Source organism: Haliotis asinina, chromosome 7 (assembly GCF_037392515.1).
Source record: "Haliotis asinina isolate JCU_RB_2024 chromosome 7, JCU_Hal_asi_v2, whole genome shotgun sequence".
NCBI classification, from domain to species: Eukaryota; Metazoa; Mollusca; class Gastropoda; order Lepetellida; family Haliotidae; genus Haliotis; species Haliotis asinina.
In genome coordinates, this window is record NC_090286.1 from 3,312,778 (window position 1) to 3,332,661 (window position 19,884).

General features: G+C 39.2%; 3 protein-coding genes across 3 annotated transcripts in view; 2 read left to right on the top strand and 1 right to left on the bottom strand.

Moving 5' to 3' along the window:
- Positions 1–19,884, bottom strand: part of LOC137291607 (scavenger receptor class F member 2-like) — a 251,613-nt gene that overhangs the window by 189,990 nt on the left and 41,739 nt on the right. The gene's annotated exons all lie outside the window — the stretch shown is intronic.
- LOC137291600 (uncharacterized) overlaps positions 1–19,884 on the top strand; it is a 210,965-nt gene that overhangs the window by 46,153 nt on the left and 144,928 nt on the right. The window lies entirely within an intron of this gene.
- On the top strand, positions 1,720–19,149 carry LOC137291606 (receptor-type tyrosine-protein phosphatase T-like). Its single transcript, XM_067822993.1, has 18 exons — positions 1,720–1,846; positions 5,791–5,858; positions 6,172–6,455; positions 6,745–6,832; positions 6,919–6,995; positions 7,394–7,430; positions 7,844–7,941; positions 8,125–8,250; positions 8,459–8,604; positions 9,181–9,316; positions 12,198–12,344; positions 12,682–12,706; positions 13,094–13,158; positions 13,378–13,497; positions 13,796–13,915; positions 15,274–15,410; positions 15,835–15,973; positions 16,570–19,149. Exons 1-18 carry the CDS (start codon positions 1,791–1,793, stop codon positions 16,648–16,650), a joined length of 1,950 nt encoding a protein of 649 aa, XP_067679094.1. The 5' UTR covers positions 1,720–1,790; the 3' UTR covers positions 16,651–19,149.

A 19,884-nucleotide genomic window follows, 5' to 3' on the forward strand; every position in this document is an offset into this window, starting at 1 on the left:
AATAAAACTTGTAATCATGTAATTATGTGTAATAAGATTTGTAATGTCGAACGTTGCCGCAGAAAGATCCAATAAAACTGAATGTTATCACTTTTAACATTGCTATATAGACATGCTTGGTGTAGAGTGACAAGACGTCTTGAAATGGCATTTGGTTAGGTGCTGACCACAGGTTTAGGAATCTTCATCCATCATAGTCGCAGTTATATTCCCAGTTGCGTGGTCTATTCGATCACTTCTTTCCATACTCAAAGAAACTTGCAGCTGATCAGATCATTTTTCTCAACAGTGACTGACTTTCCCATGAGTCATGTGATTCTACTATATGTAATTTATATCCTTGTGAAGCGTTTACTGAAAACGGTAAGTGATTACTCATGAGTTTCCCATGAGTCATGTGATTCTACTCTATGTAATTTATATCCTTGTGAAGCGTTTACTGAAAACGGTAAGTGATTACTCATGAGTTTCCCATGAGTCATGTGATTCTACTCTATGTAATTTATATCCTTGTGAAGCGTTTACTGAAAACGGTAATTGATTACTCATGAGTTTCCCATGAGTCATGTGATTCTACTCTATGTAATTTATATCCTTGTGAAGCGTTTATTGAAAACGGTAAGTGATTACTCATGAGTTTCCCATGAGTCATGTGATTCTACTCTATGTAATTTATATCCTTGTGAAGCGTTTACTGAAAACGGTAAGTGATTACTCATGAGTTTCCCATGAGTCATGTGATTCTACTCTATGTAATTTATATCCTTGTGAAGCGTTTACTGAAAACGGTAAGTGATTACTCATGAGTTTCCCATAAGTCATGTGATTCTACTCTATGTAATTTATATCCTTGTGAAGCGTTTATTGAAAGCAGTAGGTGATTTCTGGATCGAGACAATGTCCAAAATTGGGCATCAGAATCAGATGTAGATTCCTTTATTCGTGTTTAGTATGACATCAACTGTAACTGTAGAGTTGATATGTTGAGATGAATCTTATCTGTCTTGTGATATGTCACACAGAGTGTCCCAACGGAAAGTATGGCACCAACTGTAACTCTGACTGTGGCTACTGTGCTAATAACATCACATGTCATCACGTCACTGGAACCTGTCCAGGTGGATGTCAGGCAGGGTGGAAACTTCCATTGTGTCAGACAGGTCAGTGTGGACAATCTATAGGGAGAAACGTATATTCAGAATACAGATAATTTGACCTTGTTTGGTTCATGGAGGTATGAATTGTAAACCCAATGTACACAGTTTAGTAGAATCAAATTCATCATCGTCAAATAGGATGATAATTATAACAGTTTCATCAAAACAATAGCGTAAATCAAAGCACACAGACATTACGAGATTTATAAACAACCCAGGAGAAGAAATACATACCCTGACATGTGTCAGGTAATTGTTTAGGTTACACATAACTTGACACACCCACATAATCCGTAGCCAAGCAACGTAGGATAGCATCAAGACAAAGTTCACAGGACCTGTCACTCGCGCTTAGAGGGCGGGAAGAGTAACAGTAACTAACCTGAACAAACATACCACCAAGAAGGCGGCTATTTTAAATCAGATTGGGAATAACCACCACATGCAAGTACTGGTTTCGGATAGACACAACTTTGAAAGAGTAGGAATAAACCCCATCACGTTTTTGTGTACCATGAAAATATACAAGTTGACTCTTATTTCTTACGCAGCTTGTGACAATGGGACATTCGGATTGAATTGTGAACGGGGCTGTGGCCAGTGTAACGGAACGTGCAATGTTGTTGATGGACGATGTCCGTGGGGATGTACCGAGGGGTACAATGGTTCTCACTGCTTTGTGAAGCTGTGTGAGTAATTTCATTTACCTCATGAAAATAATAAATAAATAATAAAAATAATAGATAATTGATGTGAACCTCCTAGATTTCTTCGGCATCGGTAAAGCAATTATATTTCTGAAATAAATACTGAAGTAACAAAGTATTCTGTTTGATATGTTTATTAACATTTCTTATGAAGGGATATGAATTTATGCACATGGTCTTGTGACGCTACAAACTGCCATCAAGGTACATCCTGTCATTTACAGGGTCATCGCACTGTCGCATACGTACCTCCAGTGGCAGTATTGACCTTGGTAGCGTTTCAAGCCACTCTGATTTAAGCCATATGATTTGCGATTTTATTTCGCTTCATTGTCTTCACTTTATTTCACAATTTGCCTGTATTAGTACACATACTACATGTAAGACGTACATGGTTAATATAAAGCTGTCTAGTACAGATGCCAAAGTGAAAGTCATGGACATCAAGAATCAATAACAGTGCCTTAACCTTGTATTGAAATGCTTGGACACAATGTGTTCTGTGGTATCCTGGGAAAGACACAATGTGTTCTGTGGTATCCTGGGAAAGACACAATGTGTTCTGTGGTATCCTGGGCAAGGAACTGAAGCTACACTGATTTTACTGCATATCTATGGTAAAATCCAAATGCACAATGAAAAACACATCGTAAATGAAATGGAAAGAGTGAAGTGAGGTGAAACAGTATGGTTTTACACCGTTAACGAACGTATACTTTTGAAGACTCCTTGGACATCCCCCTGTTAGGGCTAAGGGACTGACCTTTCAATACATCCATAACAACGGTCAAAACCCGAAAGTGCTAAATGACTACCGCAGCCATGAAGTGTTAGTGTAAAATCTACTTATGCGCGAGGTTGAAGACCATCTCGATCCCGTCCAGTTTGTTTACTGGGAGAGAAGGGGCACAGACGAAGCCACATTAACCCTGCTAAATCATATCTACAAACATTTCGAACAATGGATCATATGTGAGAATTCCTTTTGCTGACTTTTCCTCCGCATTCAATATCAATCAGACACTTCTATCAAAACTAACACACTTAAGTGTTAACAGCAATCTGATCAGATAGACTTTCATGACAAACAGACCTCAATATGTTACTGTTAGTGTTCTCACTTCCTTGGTTACCAACCTGTCCACTGGAGCTCCACAAGGATGTGTTTTATCACTCATGCTGTTCATCAGTGATACCAACAGGTGTATCTTTAAATACTGTTTCATTGTCAAATCTGTTGCTGACGCAGCAATTGTTTTAAAATCTGCATTACAAAAATACAGTCTTGGATTTTATTGATTGGTGAAAGATAACTTTCTGGTTTAAATACATATTAGGAAAACAAAAGAAACAGATTTCATGAAATCATCTCACCCTTTGCATCCTATTGTAATCAACAATGAGGAACTTGAAATTGTGAGTAAATTCAAATGCCATTGATTGTAAGCATAAGTGGACCAACAATTTACCTGTACAAGAAAGACCAGCAGAGATTGTTTTTCTAGCGTCGGTTAACTTCAACATCGATTGTTCTCTTATGGAAATGTTTTACAAAAGATATCTCGAAAACATTTTAACCTTCTTTAATGGTATTAGAACAAAATTGTTAACAAAACACGCCAAATCAACAGTTTCATTTCTTGAGTCAATAACATCTACTAGCTTACTTTACAAGAGGTAAATCATGAAAAAGGGCTGAAAATTGTAACCGATCTCACAATCATTTTTACGATTTCGAATTTTCCCATCTGGTCGTGTGTGCGTATGTCGATAAACTAGAACAAACAAGGTTCGTCACTTTTGGGCACCAGGTGGTATTGATTATTCTATCAACAGTAAATCCTCAATATTTATATTCACCTTATCATCTTATCATCGTGTATACCATTTCACATCACTGCTTCATTTACCTCATCATGTCAGTTCATTATGTCCTACACCTCACCCGTTTTAGTGCTCTTATCTATCCGCAATGTAGCTTGAATATAGCTGAGTGCTGCGTAAAACTCAACGCTCCTATCTATATATTTGTTTACAATTTCAATGCTTACTGAAATGTGATAACTTGTTTAGCGTTGTCTTACGTTGTTTACAATGTAACCAATCTTTACACCTGTATAACATACTGTCTTATTATCTTATCGCTCTTGTCTTACCCATTCGTGATATATTGTGACAAGCTGCGAAGTTTTGTGTGAACGTACGACAAACCAATCAGAAAGCACGTTACGATTGCAGCGCTGTCTGAAGAATGATTGCGAGTAAAGCATAATTTGCAACTGATTATTTACAAATAGAAATAGAAAGATATAAATCATGTTAAAAGTACAAAGGACATAGCTGACCTAAAGTTGCTGCCTAATGTGATATTTAAAAAAAATAAGGATACTGCCACGAACAGTGAGAAATTCAAACACACACACACAACATGCGGTTGTATACCTAACGGCTCTCACATTTCCAAGTGAAAGTGGGAGTGTTTTGCAGATTTTATTTGCACTTCCCGACATGTTTAGAAATTATAATCATTAATCGTTCGAAGTGTCAAAACATTATATTTATATATAATGAATCATTTTAATCTTTAACAATTCACACTTGGCATTGTGAATTAATGTCTTGTGTCTCTATTTTTATAATAAATTTCCTTTACAGTTTATGTGTTTTCGTGTTAATGTGGTAATTTCCCATCATCAAAGTATGAGTGAGTGAGTTTATGGTTCAGCAATTTTCCAGTTATATGGTGGCGGACTGTAAATAATCAAGTCTGGAACAGACAATCCAGTGATTAATGGCATAAGCCCTGGTCCGCGCAATTGGGAACCGATTACATGTGCCAACCAAGTCAGCGAGCCTGACCACCCGATCCTGTTAGCCACCTTTTATGACAAGCATGGGCTACTGAATGCCAACATTCTAACCCGCACCTTCACTAACTGTTACAGCCAGGATAACACAACGACATTTTGACGTTCTGGACTTAAATCAGATAACGATCCAAGTTTTTCCTGCGTTCTGGTCACATCCTACCCGTGAACTCGCCTATGTACTCACGTTCCCTTTGAATCCTTCTTAAAATACTTTCTTTTGCTTTGTCTGTACATTCATGTCTTGAAATATTATCACTATTTCAATTCTTACGGTAACGCAAGAACTGACTGTATTGGTTTCTTTGCTGTTACACAGCGTTCTTCTCTGTATGTTGTAGTCACATAGAGACAAACCAATAGTGGTCACAATTCTGTATATATTTTGTGTTTTATGCCCGTATTTAAAGTATACCTTCAACGCCATAGGCAACTTATACTGATGTATATTCTATTAATGTTTTCAGTGCCTTGGAACAAAATGTCTTCATCAGATGTTACGGTACCAGCAGTGTCTGGAATAGTTGTAGGAGTGTTTGTGGTTGCCATAGTTGCAGCTGTTGTGGTTCTTGTAGGCAGGTAATTTCTTTTCACATCCCTCTATCCCTCTACTTGTTAAGTCAGATTTAGTCTGATTCTACTCAGCCTTTGTGCACATGGACAATTTCACCAGCAGAAAGTTTTTCGCCTGAAACAAAGAGCAGAAATGTATATCCATGCTTCATGCAAGGTCTTCATTACATGACCTTGTGAAACCCATAACGAAACGTCTTTAAACACGTGATTATACTTGATGTTCATCTTGATATTCATGGGATATGTAGAAAAAATAAAACATGACAGATTATCAAATATGATCAATTTTTCCAAATCGAGCGTCTGGTTTGTGTCTGTCCGTACCTTTGGTTTTGTTTGATTATTTCTGTAGTGTGTTTTTTATATGTATAAATGATTACATTGCGTTCTGTGACACCCTCTGAATGAGTTCTTTGCTCCCCCCTGAATAGTTCTGTGATACTCCCTAAACGAGTTCTGTGACATTCCCTGAATCTGTTACAGGAGGAGGCGGAGGTCTCAAGGTAGCGAAGTGAGCAAACACTCTGCACACTTCCTCCCCGAAGCGCAAGGTTAGAACTCTGAAAGGACAGATGTAACAACTTGAGCACTATCTCTAAGAAATAGTATAACATAGTGTAGTCACATGAATGCACTAAATTGAGAGGAAAGCTAAGACTAAGAGCTAAGAAGAAAGCTAAGGTGTGCATTGGCAATATTTCATCATGTCTTGGCAGGCAAGCTATAATTTTCGAGTGGAGAGTAAAGAAAGTACTAAGAAACCTCTTAGGTCAAGGACCTGCTCGCTGTTTTGTATTGCATCATGCGTCATGCTCAGACCAGCATTACCAACACATCCCTTTGCAACAATTGGTTTTTTTTCAGAGAATGGCGCTTTGGCAAACATAGTTCTGGATGAGAACAGAGCAGACCACCAGGAGCCACCTATCAAACCCAAACCTACCTTTCAAGCTTCATCCAGCAAACAGCTGAGTTCCGAAGACGAAGGACACGAGGAAGAAGATTTGGACGAGGAAGTTCAACCTCCTGACAGTTGTTACTACAACGCAGAAGCCGAAGACGCCATCAGAGACGTTGCGGTGCCTGAGCTTGCTGCAACCGTGGCTATGCTCAAGCAGAGAAAACACGGGTTCGAAAAAGAATACAACGTGAGTACTCTATAGAATATCGTGGTTTTGCAATGAGTTTCTAGTTTGTCTTTAAATGGTAAAGTGGCGGTAGGGTAGGGTAGTACTCAAATGTTCGCTCTTGACGATGAAGACTCATCAAAGGATACAATGCGTGAATGCCATTTCTGGTGTCCCTTGCCATGATATTGCTGCAATATTACTCACTAACTATTCAGTCAAATCACAATATTGTCTCCAAATCTGTCCAAACGAAACAAAGCATCCTCCACAAGAACAGATTCCATCTGTGAAATGTATTCCCTTACAGAGACTTGTGTCTGGATTCACAGCCACATATCAAGATTCACAGAGACCCGAGAACAGTGGAAAAAACAGGGTCAGAGGCTACTACCCCTGTAAGTATACCAGAAAGTGGTGAATGTTCAGATATATAGAAAGATGCGGCCACCAGGGATTTAGCTGATTTGATTTGTTATTTCAGACGACCATAACCGCATCCGCCTGACCACCCTCCCAGACACTCCTGGGTCAGACTACATCAACGCCAGTCTCATTCACGTGTGTATTTTCCTAATTGGTCCCTTTGCATTAAGTGGCCTGTCATGTTAACATTGCCATGGTTTATTTCCAATCCTGATCAGGCTGCAGATCCTCTGAGTATCCGTAACATTGCGACTTGTCGAACCTCTGTAGTTTATCATAGGCTTACGAGTGCCCTAGCTCTATGATCACTTTGTGGATTGGGACCATGGCCCTCTTAGCCGAATCGATCCCACTAAAAGAAATCCCCAGGGTTTTCGAAAGGTGGATAAGTATTAAGTACGTCCCTTTCTGAAGAACAAAATTGTTAAGGCAAAGTGCTCAGGATCCAGACTGAAGAATTTTCAATATCTCGAAAACAAAGAGGTGATGCTACAAGCAATAAACTGCACAATCATCTCATTTCTGTATTTCAGAGTTACAACCAGGGAAAGACTTACATAGCAGCTCAGGGTGAGATACATATAAACGTTATGAGTAAATTTTGTTGTGACGTGGAAAAAACCCCAAACCCCCCAAAACAAACAAAAAAACAAACACCCCCCCCCCCAAACAAAAAACAAACAAAAAAACCCAAAAAAACAAAACAAAACAAAAAAACAAACAAACAACCCCCCCCCCAAAAAAAACCCAAAAAAACAAAAAACAAAACAAAAAACAAAAAAAACAAACAAAAAAACAACCCACACACAATAAGCACATCGCTGGCATTATGTCGTCTAACTTTTCAATCAGTAATGTGACCGTTAAGGTTATATTATTATTGTGTAGTATATGTCTAGAAATTAGTGGAAATATTCTTAGGCTGAATTGTGTAATAGAGGACATGTTTATTGTGTCAATAAGCCATCGTTTATTTTTAACAGCTCCCAACAAGATCACAGTAGGCGACTTCTGGAGGATGATTTGGGAACATTCCTGTAGTGCTGTGGTCATGTTGACTGGTCTGATGGAGGAGGGGAAGGTAGGTGTTCACGTGATGTTAATCATCTCCATTCTCCGGCGACAATCTGTTGGGCGTGAATAGTGTATGACCGAATTGATGAAAATATAAGCCATATATAGCAAAAGTGTAACATTCGATTACAATTTGTCTGATCACAAGAATGGACATTCTGTAAACATATGCAGATTATTTTAACTCCAGGTGAAATGTGAGCAGTATTGGCCTGAAGCTGGTGTAATGAAAACTGATCAGTTCAAAGTGGAGGTGGATGTGACTCACGTCCGTGCGAGCTTTACAACGAGACATATGAAAGTCACTTCCAAGGCAGTAAGTACTGGCACAGAACATTCATTTTATGTGTTCTTTATGTTGAGAAAAACTAATCATACCTGGTGAAATTGTGATGTGTCACTGACTTTGTTACGTCGAAATTATGTCATCGTTTTTATTTAGGGTCATAGATGTGGAATTGCTACATATGGTTGCACTTTGTTTTTCGTGTTATTATTTTAAACACCATCATCTTCTATTGCAGACTGGGGAGAATCGATCTGTCATCCAGTTCCACTTCACATCCTGGCCTGACCACGGTGTACCTGACACCCTCGCTCTCGTCCACTACATCTGGCTGGTCAGACAGACAATTGCAGAGAGGGCCGGGCCGCTGCTCGTCCACTGCAGGTAGACCTTACTTAGTCACAAGGTAGAGAACCACTGGTTTTCCACTGTGTATACGGAGACCAGTCTTCGGACACATCAACGGACTACAAAGTGCAACAAAGGGCCTGCTTGTTGTACTGACTACTGTCTCACCTCACAGCAACCATTAATTGGCTGTAGCCTCTTAAACATTAATATCGTTATTCTGAGGCGTTTTAAATTTCTGATAATCCTATTTCAGTCGAAAGTTTTGGTTCTCAGTGAGATGGTAATTTGTCAGTAGTTATTTTGAAAATGATTATCACTGGGTTCCTCTCACTGGTAAATGATGTAAAGGCTCAATAATCCTAAGAGATAGATTAATGATCTTGATGGCCAGTTTGTTGATTGAAAAGACTCAAATTTTACGACAGCAAGACCGGACAATACAGTGATCAACATCATGAGCAACTTCATTAGGACAGGATGACATGTGCCTGACCACTCGTTTCCGTTAGTCGCCTCTTACAACAAACATCTCATCTGGATCTTCACAGGTAGATTGGCCAATGAGGTCAGGCATGAACAGTTCAAATGTATATATTATGGACATTTCAGTGCGGGTATTGGTCGTACTGGTACATACATCGCCGTGGACTCCCTGATAGATCAGGCCCGTGAGGAGGGGGTGGTGGATGTCCTTGGGTACGTGTCAGCCATGAGGGGGCAGAGGAAGAACATGGTCCAGACTGCGGTAGGTTGACTTCATTTCCAACAAGTGTTTGTCAGTTCATATATCACTGACCGCTGACTTTGGCGGGCTGACCGCTGACCCTGGCAGGCGCATTCAGCTTTCCATGAGTGTGTGAAGCACTTCTGGAAAATATACGATGTCCATTCGTTACCACTTGCTCCTTTCTTTAACCCTCAAGAACACTCGCCCCCTCGATGCTTGATTTAACTCGTCACAACTCGGCCTATACCATAACCCCTAAGAAGACTCGCCCCTCTCTCGATGCTTGTTTGAAAATACGACAAACCAATCAAAAGGCTGGTAATGATTGCTGCACTTAACGGTACTAAAAATGACTCCGACTACTTATATCGTTTATGGCATTATTTTATGTCATCAGTATGAAAATACATAGCTAAAAGAATAATGGCGCCATAAACATTACAGTGGAAGCTGTCTAAACTGGTACTGATTGGGACTGAATAAAGTATCCGGTTTAGACAATGTGCCGGATTGTAGAGCTGATGATAAATGTACAAGCCACCGATGGGACTGAGATTTTGTGCCGGTGTTGATAACTTGCCCGATTGGACAGATGTCGGTATTGACAAGTTCCACTGTATGTGTGTTTGTTTATTCAACCGCTTTCCTTGACCCGCTGGAGCTACTTTCTGACGATCTTTTGGTGATTGTATGTGCCCTTTGCGGCATAGTTCGAACCCATTATCATTAACGGCTTATAGGTGTTTAAAAGAATATATTTACATATACTCTTAAAAAATAGGGATCTTCATTTTTTTTTATTTACGATTAAAAATATTTAGGAGATTGATCGGAGTCAATCAATGTTGATATGATATTATTGAATGTTTTGTGAGTGCATGGCCATTTGCACTTCCTTACAACCACAGTTATTTGAATGTACTTGCTTCTGAAAGATGATTGTGTGTGGCATGTAATTGGCATGTTTACGATTTCCATTTTAAAACAAACGACTATAAACAAAGACTAACAAGTGTGTTCTGCAAGATGAGTGTTAAAATTAATGTTCTAAATGATTTCTCGATCTTCTTGGAAAAAATGTCAAAATCAAGAATGGGACCCCATGCACGTGTATAGGGTCTGTGCGTTGTGCACTTGCGCATCATGTGTTGTGTTTAGGGGTGGTAATAGAGGGAAATGGTGGTGCGTTTATAACATGTCCGTCCTTGAAACGTTTGTTAACGTTTACACTTCCTATCCAAATTGAAAGCTCATTATCCCCTACTTACTTGATGTAACTAATGAATTTTAACAGTTGGTTTAGTTTTCGAATCGTTGTTGGTTTTTTTAGTCCGGCGTTGCTGGGGTCATTCATATTGCGTCAGAATCACCATTGTACAATCGTATATGGCCAGGTTACACAAATGGTCTGTTTGGGAAATATCTTTAAGTAATGTTTGTGTATCTGTTGTGGGATTTTATGAAGATGAAACAAGATATCATCTTTTACATGGGCTTTTGTCGTGATGAGCTACTCGACACTTGGTACTCAAGAATATGTATTCTCTAGTCTTATTTTGTATTGTATATTTAGTCCATGGGGAAACATACAGCATCGTTTCGGTTGTAGAAAGCAAGGGAAATAAAACCTTTCAGTAACCGTAAGACATGTCTACCAGAAGTAGGTCCATTGCATGATTCCCACCGTATCATCAACGTGTGTGAATGCATCTCTCAATAAAACAGCAATGACACCGGGTGTCGAGGTAAAGATGCAGAAATATATACGTGACACCACATTAGAGCTACGCTTTTCATCAAAAGGTCCTCTTGTTTGGAACAATACTGAAACAAACGGCAGTAAAATATGACCGTCAGCCCATCTTGCCCTGGCCTAGCCACTGGTGTTTCTTCGGTGACAAGGTTTCAAACGACCACAGCTTCAGGCAGTCGTCACCAACTTGTGTTAATCCAAATAGCAACTCGGGCCCCAGTGGAAGGATTTCATATTGGCGCATGAACATCATAACTATTTCAAACAAGAACAATTACTACATTCCGTTTGTTTATTACAGTGGTACTTAATATCATCGAAGCAGTATTGTATGGCTGTTTTCACCTTTTGTGTAACAGTGCTGTACCGCTGGTGACATTTTAAAATGACTATGGTGAAAAAATACGGATGGCCACAAACCTCACTGATAATAAACATTCCTAAATTTGATTCTAATGGCTCTTAATATCACCAAAGCGCTTGTGTCCTTCTTGTTTTAAATCATATATTTCAAATGGTTGAACTAACTAACAGTTCTGTGCATTAATATTAACATCGTTTGAAATCGGCAATACAAATTAAACAAACTGGAAATAACATGTTGGTTGACACATGTCATCGTATCCCAAATGCGTAGATCGATGGTCATGCTGTTGATCACTGGATTGTCTCGTTCAGACTTTACAGACCGAGCGCGCTGCCATATTTCTGGAATACTGCTGAGTGTGGCGTAAAACTAAACTCACTCACCCTAGCAACCCCAAAGTCAAGCAAGTACACAGTGGTCAGGTTTGGACAGAGGGTTTGACAAAACTCAGCATGCAGTTATGAATCTATGCCAAGGATGAAGAAAATGAAAACACATATTCTCGAAACCTAATGGTCGAGAATGTTTACTTTTGTTCCAAATTCATGTTTTGGAAGATGTAAATGAATAGGATGTAAATGAATGGCGGATGTTTTTCAGTGTCACGTTCTGGACGTTTCCAGAGGGCTTTGGTTTCCAGAGTTAAATTTTGATGTGTTATATTCTACTTCCTTGTGACAACATGATCATGAACTTCAACCTTGGAGCTGTTTCTGATTGCAGCTAAATTATCGTAATGATTCGTTGCCGCCTACACTGTTTGCCTTTTTCAATCTCAGGCCCAGTACGAATGTGTCTTCGATTGTCTGGTAGAGATGACGACGTTCGGCTGCACTAGCATGGACGTCGCCAACTTCACCACCAGTTACAGCAGCAGCGGCATGGACACCGCGGTTGATGGACGTACTCTGAAACAGTTGTCTCAGGTCAGTAAGTCTCCACTATCTCCAGTAAGCTTGCCTCGCTTTGGTGACTGGTGGTCTAGCTCGTGTTCAGGTTCAAATCTTGAGTCCCAAATCCTTGAGCTTTAACGTCCTTTGAGACAAATGACTCTTGGAGTTTCTTTCTATGTAGTTGCATTCAGCCGATACGACGTTTAAGTTTTACAATGAGAGCATCTAGCGAGAAACCTGAGATTATTTTGGCATATGTCTGACTACCATTTATCGTAAACATTAAATGCTGCAAGAGCAAGACACGTAAGTTGCATTTATGTCATGCACGTCATAACTATCTAGATAATTTGTATATATATGTGCATAGATGCTGTTATCGGAGACTCGAGATGGTAAGTACACCATTGACAATATTGAAATAATTATTGATCAGTACTTTGGCTTTAACGCTGATGGCTTCCTGTAAAGTGGAAATGCATCCAGGTACTACCAAACAGAGGTGGGACCGGGTGTCAGCATAAAGATACAATGCCACTAACCTGCTAAGACTTTTATGCGTAAAATGGGCATCTTAAAGTGCATCTGTTGAAGTCAGCAAAATTCTGTTCTACTCCCGGATCTGTGATGATTGAAGGGAACACGACACAAACCCCGATCGATATATTTGCTGACAAGTATAGGATACATAGCATATTGATGCCCAGGTCTAACACTGTATGGCGACACTCCAGTTATATGTTCTCTGATATTCTAACTGTTTGTACTGTTCCACTTCTCAGATGCTCCTAACAGACGTAGAATGTGGGTAGATGGTAACTCTGACTTCATTGTGCATGTTGGACCGGTAGGTGGACATCATGTGACAGTAAAACTTGGGACTCTATATTTCTCATAATCCCGATTAATTAAACACATTAATGCACGTTTAAATGAACACGTCATTGAGGTTTGATAAAGAAATTTCGATGAAACATGTGCATGGGAAAAACACTCATTGCTGAATCCACATAAAGCCCCTGATGATATTACCGTTCATGACAGCCATATGTATTTCTCTTTGTAGACCCTGACATGTCTGAGGGGGTTTCTGCAAGCCGTGGTCCCACCCCCTAGATTGATGAAGTTGTTGTGGAAACTGGTAGAAGAGAACAACGTCCACAACATCATCGTCGTCACGCCAAATGTATGCAAATTGATCTTTGTTCAAATACCTAAAGCAATAGTTAAAGAATGGTGGTTGTCGCTTATGCATCATGCTCTAAATTGGTAATAATATTTCCAAAGCTGTATCGTTTAATTTCTGTGGGCGATGCGTTGACCTTACTTAGTTTTTCTTTAAAACACTCACATTTTTTAACTGTGATAGAAGTTGAGTAGAACCTGACCACATGGTATTGCCATCTGTTTATTCAACATTCCATAAATGTACATATTCTTAGTACTGAGGGTGAATATTGACAATTTTAATGTCCCTGTTTCAGCTTGGCTTAGCTGAAGCAGAGGGTAGGTCCAAGACCCACAGCGGAATCACTGTGTCGACAACGAGTCACACAAACCTGGCAGAAGACCTCTCCATGATGAACCTACAGCTTGCTACAAAAGTAAGGCCTCCTCGCCATGAGCTTGCAGTATTTGTAGATGTGTTTACAACACAATCCTATCAGAAATGTCATGCTGTATCTAATTAGTTTACTCGACTCACTAAGTCGAGTCAGTTCAACTGAACATTGAACCCATTCATTGACACATGCTTATTCTATTAGAAAGACAATATGAATAACGAACAGTGGACAGTGAACTATTGTGCTTTACATGTCACATGAGTTATAATATCAGAATAAACTTACATTTCAGGAGCTTGTGATAATCTTTGATATACATATACTGTTACCTGTCCCATTCAGGACCGGACAATACACAGTCTTAAGTTACCCGAGCCTTGTGAAGTTTAAACAGAGTCTTAAGTTACCTGAGTCTTGTGAGTTTTAAACACAGTCTTAAGTTACCCGAGCCTTGTGAAGTTTAAACATAGTCTTAAGTTACCTGAGTCTTGTGAGTTTTAAACATAGTTTTAAGTTACCTGAGTCTTGTGAGATTTACAGTGAAAATAAAACATAGGTAGTAGAATTGTGTTGCCTATCCGGTAGTTATTACTAAGAATAATGCCATGAATGTGAGAGATTAAAAAACACGCACATACGTTTGATTACATTGCGGCTCTCATGGGTCTCTTTGGAGATTTTACGTCCGCTACCCCGACATATTTCTGAATTAGAATTTTAAATCACAGCTAAATTGTAACAAAATATGAATGTACAACAAATAACATCAACTTTAATCTTCAATATTGGACTTACATTTCACTACTCTGGGGATGTTTTAGTAAGACATTATTACGGTCATTCACAATACATGTTTCAGCGTCTCCATTTTAATATTCTTGCCGGGGTATGACATCGAGTCACATGAATGTTCAATTTGAGAAACATTTTGAAGGCATTTTGAAAAAAAATATGGATGAATGAATAAATTAGCGCACATAAGTACATAATTAAACACACCATGACCAAAAAGCCCCTGGCAATACAATATGCAAGTGCGTCGGTGATGTTAAGCACCATTGGTATCATTCCTGTTTGAAGAAGCTCCAATGTCCATGTGCCAGTGTTCATGTCCTGCTAGAGGGGCACGAGTCTGTCTTCGGCTTGTCCCAGAATAGCACAATTAACGTCCATGCGAGAATTTGACATGATAAGCTGTCTTCCACATGAAACTCAGAGTTATTAGTATTGTACATACTAAACAAGACAACATACATTCATGTGTGTTCTATTCTGCCCTTGGGTTTAGGAGGGTTTATAAGGTTTAAATAAGGCACATGATACACAAGAAAATAGTAGAACTATTCAAAGGACATAAAAGTGTTTTTGTCTAACATCATATCATACTTGTATCACAGGGAGGTAGTCCACGGAGAGTGAAGATGGTCAACGCTGATGCCCAACTGACCATGGAAACTGTGACATCCCATTTGTTAAACCACGCGGACCTGCAAGACATCTCAACTCAGACTACCCCTGTTGTTGTTGTTCACAGGTAGGAATGCCTACAGAATTGTTGGTATTAAATTCGTTGATGTTAGAATCCGTCTAATTCCCATCACCCTAATAAAGTAATCTACGAATTCAATGTATTTTTATTCACGCAGGTCATAAATTGATTATCTTATATACTGGTATTTGTATACTTTAAAATAGTTTAGTTTATTTATACATGTACTCAGTTTCAAACCAAACAAGCTAATAGAATGATCAAATATCACTTAGTTGTGCTTAGTCATGTCAAGGTATTGTAATATTTCTTTCCAGAAATAGACATACTTGCTGATATCCATGTCTAGTGATGTTCATTGTGTACTATTAGATAAACCCATCCAGTGTACAACAGGCACATTTCCTGACTTCAGTAAACATAACTAACAATCAAGAACGTTCATGACACGTTTCGTTTTGAATTGCAGTAATGACCACGCAAAACTCGCTGTCTCGCTCTGCATCATGTGTAATATTCTGTCTGGTATTCGTGAAGACACCCGTGTTGACGTCATCGGCAACGTGAGGATGTTTCTACGATGTTGCCCTGACCTACAATTCACTCAGGTACAATAACCGGAGTCTTTATTTTGCTGAGAAATCTTGTTTTTACAAAGTTCAGTGTTTCCAGGCATCGTGTTGTGTATATTACATGCCAGTTAATCTCTGACTGGTGAAAGTTTAGCCAAAATGATGACGTTATAACACTTCATGGCTAACCGTCATCTAACGGGACAGAGGACGCGTGTACTGTCAGACATCGGTATCTCGAACTTACGTTTGTCTCGAAGTAAACAGGTGACACCTGCATGTTCCTTACTTAGTCATCATTCTGCACTTGTGCTGTAGTTCCCTTTGAGACGACGACGATTGCTTGTATATGTTCGATAGTATTATTATTATATGTTCTATCAAGACATTGATTTTATTAAACTCCAAATAATACGTACCTTATTAAGGGCATGTAGGAGACACAAATATCTACGTTTGGTTGTAAACATTTTCGCGCTTATATACTTCCAGATGTTAAATATCAGATCAGAAGAAACTTGAAAAATGCACTATAATAAACACGCAAATCTCAGATGATTTGATATCATACTTGACAAACCACGCATAAAGAAAGTATCTCAGAATACCGTGTATTTGTTTTTCCTTTTCAGAATGATGTGCAGATGTTTCATGACTTTGCGCAGCAATGTATCCAGAGGACAGATTCTGCTAATACCTATGCCAACGTTTGAACCTAACGCCAAACTAGAGACCCAAATACCCCAGACGTTGCCAGTATCTGAACATGTGTCACTGCATCACATGGAGTCATTGCTTCAGTATGTGTAACTTTAGTCTGAACCTGACGTCACACTAGAGACCCAAATAATGCAGACTCTGCCATTGTCTGAACATGTGTCACTGCATCACATGGAGTCATTGCATCTGTATTTGTAGTTCTAGTCTGAACCTAACACCAAACTAGAGAACCAAATAACGCAGACCTTGCCAGTGTCTGAACATGTGTCACTGCATCACATGGAGTCACTTCTTCTGTATGTACATCTTTAGTTTCAAACGCAACGACAGCCTCATAGGGAACACATATACTCTATACGAATGTGTAATGATTCAGTGAAATAACCTCTCTACCAGCGTATTACACTCCAGTGTTCTGTAACGTGTCTATGAATACACAATGCTATTTAGAAAGTGGGCAAATTAACATATGTTATATTTAGTTCTAGACTTTCTCAGTACAGATTCTAGATGGTATTTCGTTTTGTTCGGTTGACTTTTGTTCGGTTGATTCGAACCCACACCCTGAGAGTCAGGCACGTAATAGCCAGCACACAAAGTCAGCAATTAAACCTGCTCAGCCAGCGGCTTCCATCTATTTTCTCACAATATTAATTACATCATGTGTCACATATTTTATGACATCCTTATTACATCGTGTTTCACATCCTGCATCTCACCCTCTGTCACATCATGCATCACTCCCTTTGTCATATCCTGCATCACACCCTTTATCACATCCTGTACTACACCCCCTGTCACATCATGCATCACACCCTCTGTCACATCCTGCATCAACCCTTTGTCACATCCTGCATCACACCCTGTGTTACATCCTGCCTCTCACCCTGCGTCAGTCTTACATTACGCCCTGTGTCACATCCTGCATCACACCCTGTGTCACATCCTGCACCACACCCTCTGTCACATGAAGAGTTGTTTCAAAACGATTGAAAACGTTAACTTGTCAATTACACAGATGCACAAACTTGCAAACTTACATCGTCTACTTGTACATATACAGCACCTCAAACATATATGAACAGGAAGCTCACTTAACTGTTGCTTCTAAATAAGCCCCGCCTATTCGCTTATTATTCCAACATACCCTAACTTCACCTTTAAAGTGTCGATGTTCACTTAATAACGTATATTATACCATATAACATCACTGCAATATATTCACCACCCAGTCATATAGAACGAGAATGTATTTGATCACCATTCCGGTCACACAAAGAATCCAGGTCCTCCGACAGAAAACATCAAAAGTATGAAAAGTTAATTTGTCCCGTGTACAGTGTTACGCAGTAGAGACCTCGGTTCAAGTGCCAAGGACATCCAGGTCCCAGTGTATGTATTTCCACCGAACAGGAGTAAGACATGCGATTGGTGTGTTATAGTAAAGCATTACCGCAATCAGCTACAGCAGCAAGGTACCAGCGTTTATGTCATAATGTCTATCATTCAGCTAGAAACTGCATTGACCATGTGGAAAGTCATCACATGTGTCTTGTGGATAGTAATTCATCAGTTTAAATATAATATTATGTACACAGCCGTTTTGTGGAAAATCAGTGGAAGGGAAGTTGATCATTCGTAGAAATGTGCAGCCATCGTTGCATCTTTATGCACATCATGTTTGTACTGTTTCATGCATCCACGTGATTTTGCGCCATGCATGTGTGTAATGTATGTCCACTTCATTGTAAAAATGAAAAACGTTCTCGTTCTGTGCACTCATATTGTTCCCAAATTATCTGTGAAGAAATTTGGACTTCTTGAAGATCCAAGACAAGATCTCGTGTAATTATTTAACGTCACATCGGCAGAATTTCAGTCATATCGTGACGAGAACATGTTTGATTTTGAAATATGAAATGAAATATCTATATATTATAAAAACCTGTACAATATCACAGTTACAAGTAAAACTTGTGTGGAAGGTTAAAACTAGCAGCACTATTAGGGCAAGATGATATAAATACGGCCTGTAGATCACCACCAACTGAAGGTATTTGTTGTAAATGTTACTATGATACCAATAATACCATATAACCAATAATTATGTCCTTCTTTAAATATAATCTATTTATCTATATATCTGTTTATTTATGTACCAACATGAGGGCATGCACATGCACACACACAAACAAAATGTGCAAGTATACAAACATATATACATACATGCATGCACACATACAAAATACATACCTAAGATACATTACATACATACATGCATTACCTACACTCACTCACGCACACACGCACGCACGCACGCACGCACGCATACATACATACATACATACATACATACATACATACACGATGTATTGTTGACTATCCTGTTCTATGACCAAGTATATTGTTCTATGATCAAGTATATTGTTAATTTACTTTTGTAAAATGATGTGATCTCAACGCTTTAGCAAAATAAAGTCTTTGATTAATCAGTACTGTTTAGGTTGTTATATCACTTGACGTAGTCTAGATGTGGGGCACTGACATCAAAACAACTGTAATTCATAAGAACTATATGAATGTCCATGGATCAGTCCACTGATCAACATCAGGAGCGTCGATCTACGCAAATGAGATACATGTGCCAGTCAAGTTAATCTGACTGCTTTATACTGTTACATATTTGCATGTTCTCTTTATGAATGTACAGCCATTATTGTATTGTATGAATTGTCAAAGCCTCTAGTGTACAGTACACATCCCTGAGCACTTAACAGAACTCACGAATCCGTTGGTATATGACCAGATAGTTCCTCACATGAATACGTGCATACACCTAGTTGCGGGTACAACAACGTCCAGTAAACCTTGACATAGTACATTGAGTATGTGTCCCAGTCCACCCAGCTGTGAATGGGTACCTCGATAGGATGAGGCAGCTACAAATAACTCGGTGTGCCTAGAGGCAGCAAGAGTTGTATACTCCCCAGGAAGTTGAGACTGATAATACGATGGGTCGTTCATATTGACATCCAATGTTCAAGGAAAAAAATATGTCAACGCCTTGAGCATGCACCAATTGTCTTGATATGTGCGCTACATAAATATAACATAACATTGCAATATTCATCTTTACCCCTGGGATAAGTACTGAAACTGTTCATGTGTATGTAACCGGTGGTCGAGACATGTCGCTTACCGTTTGTAAAGTGAAAGTTGAACACTTG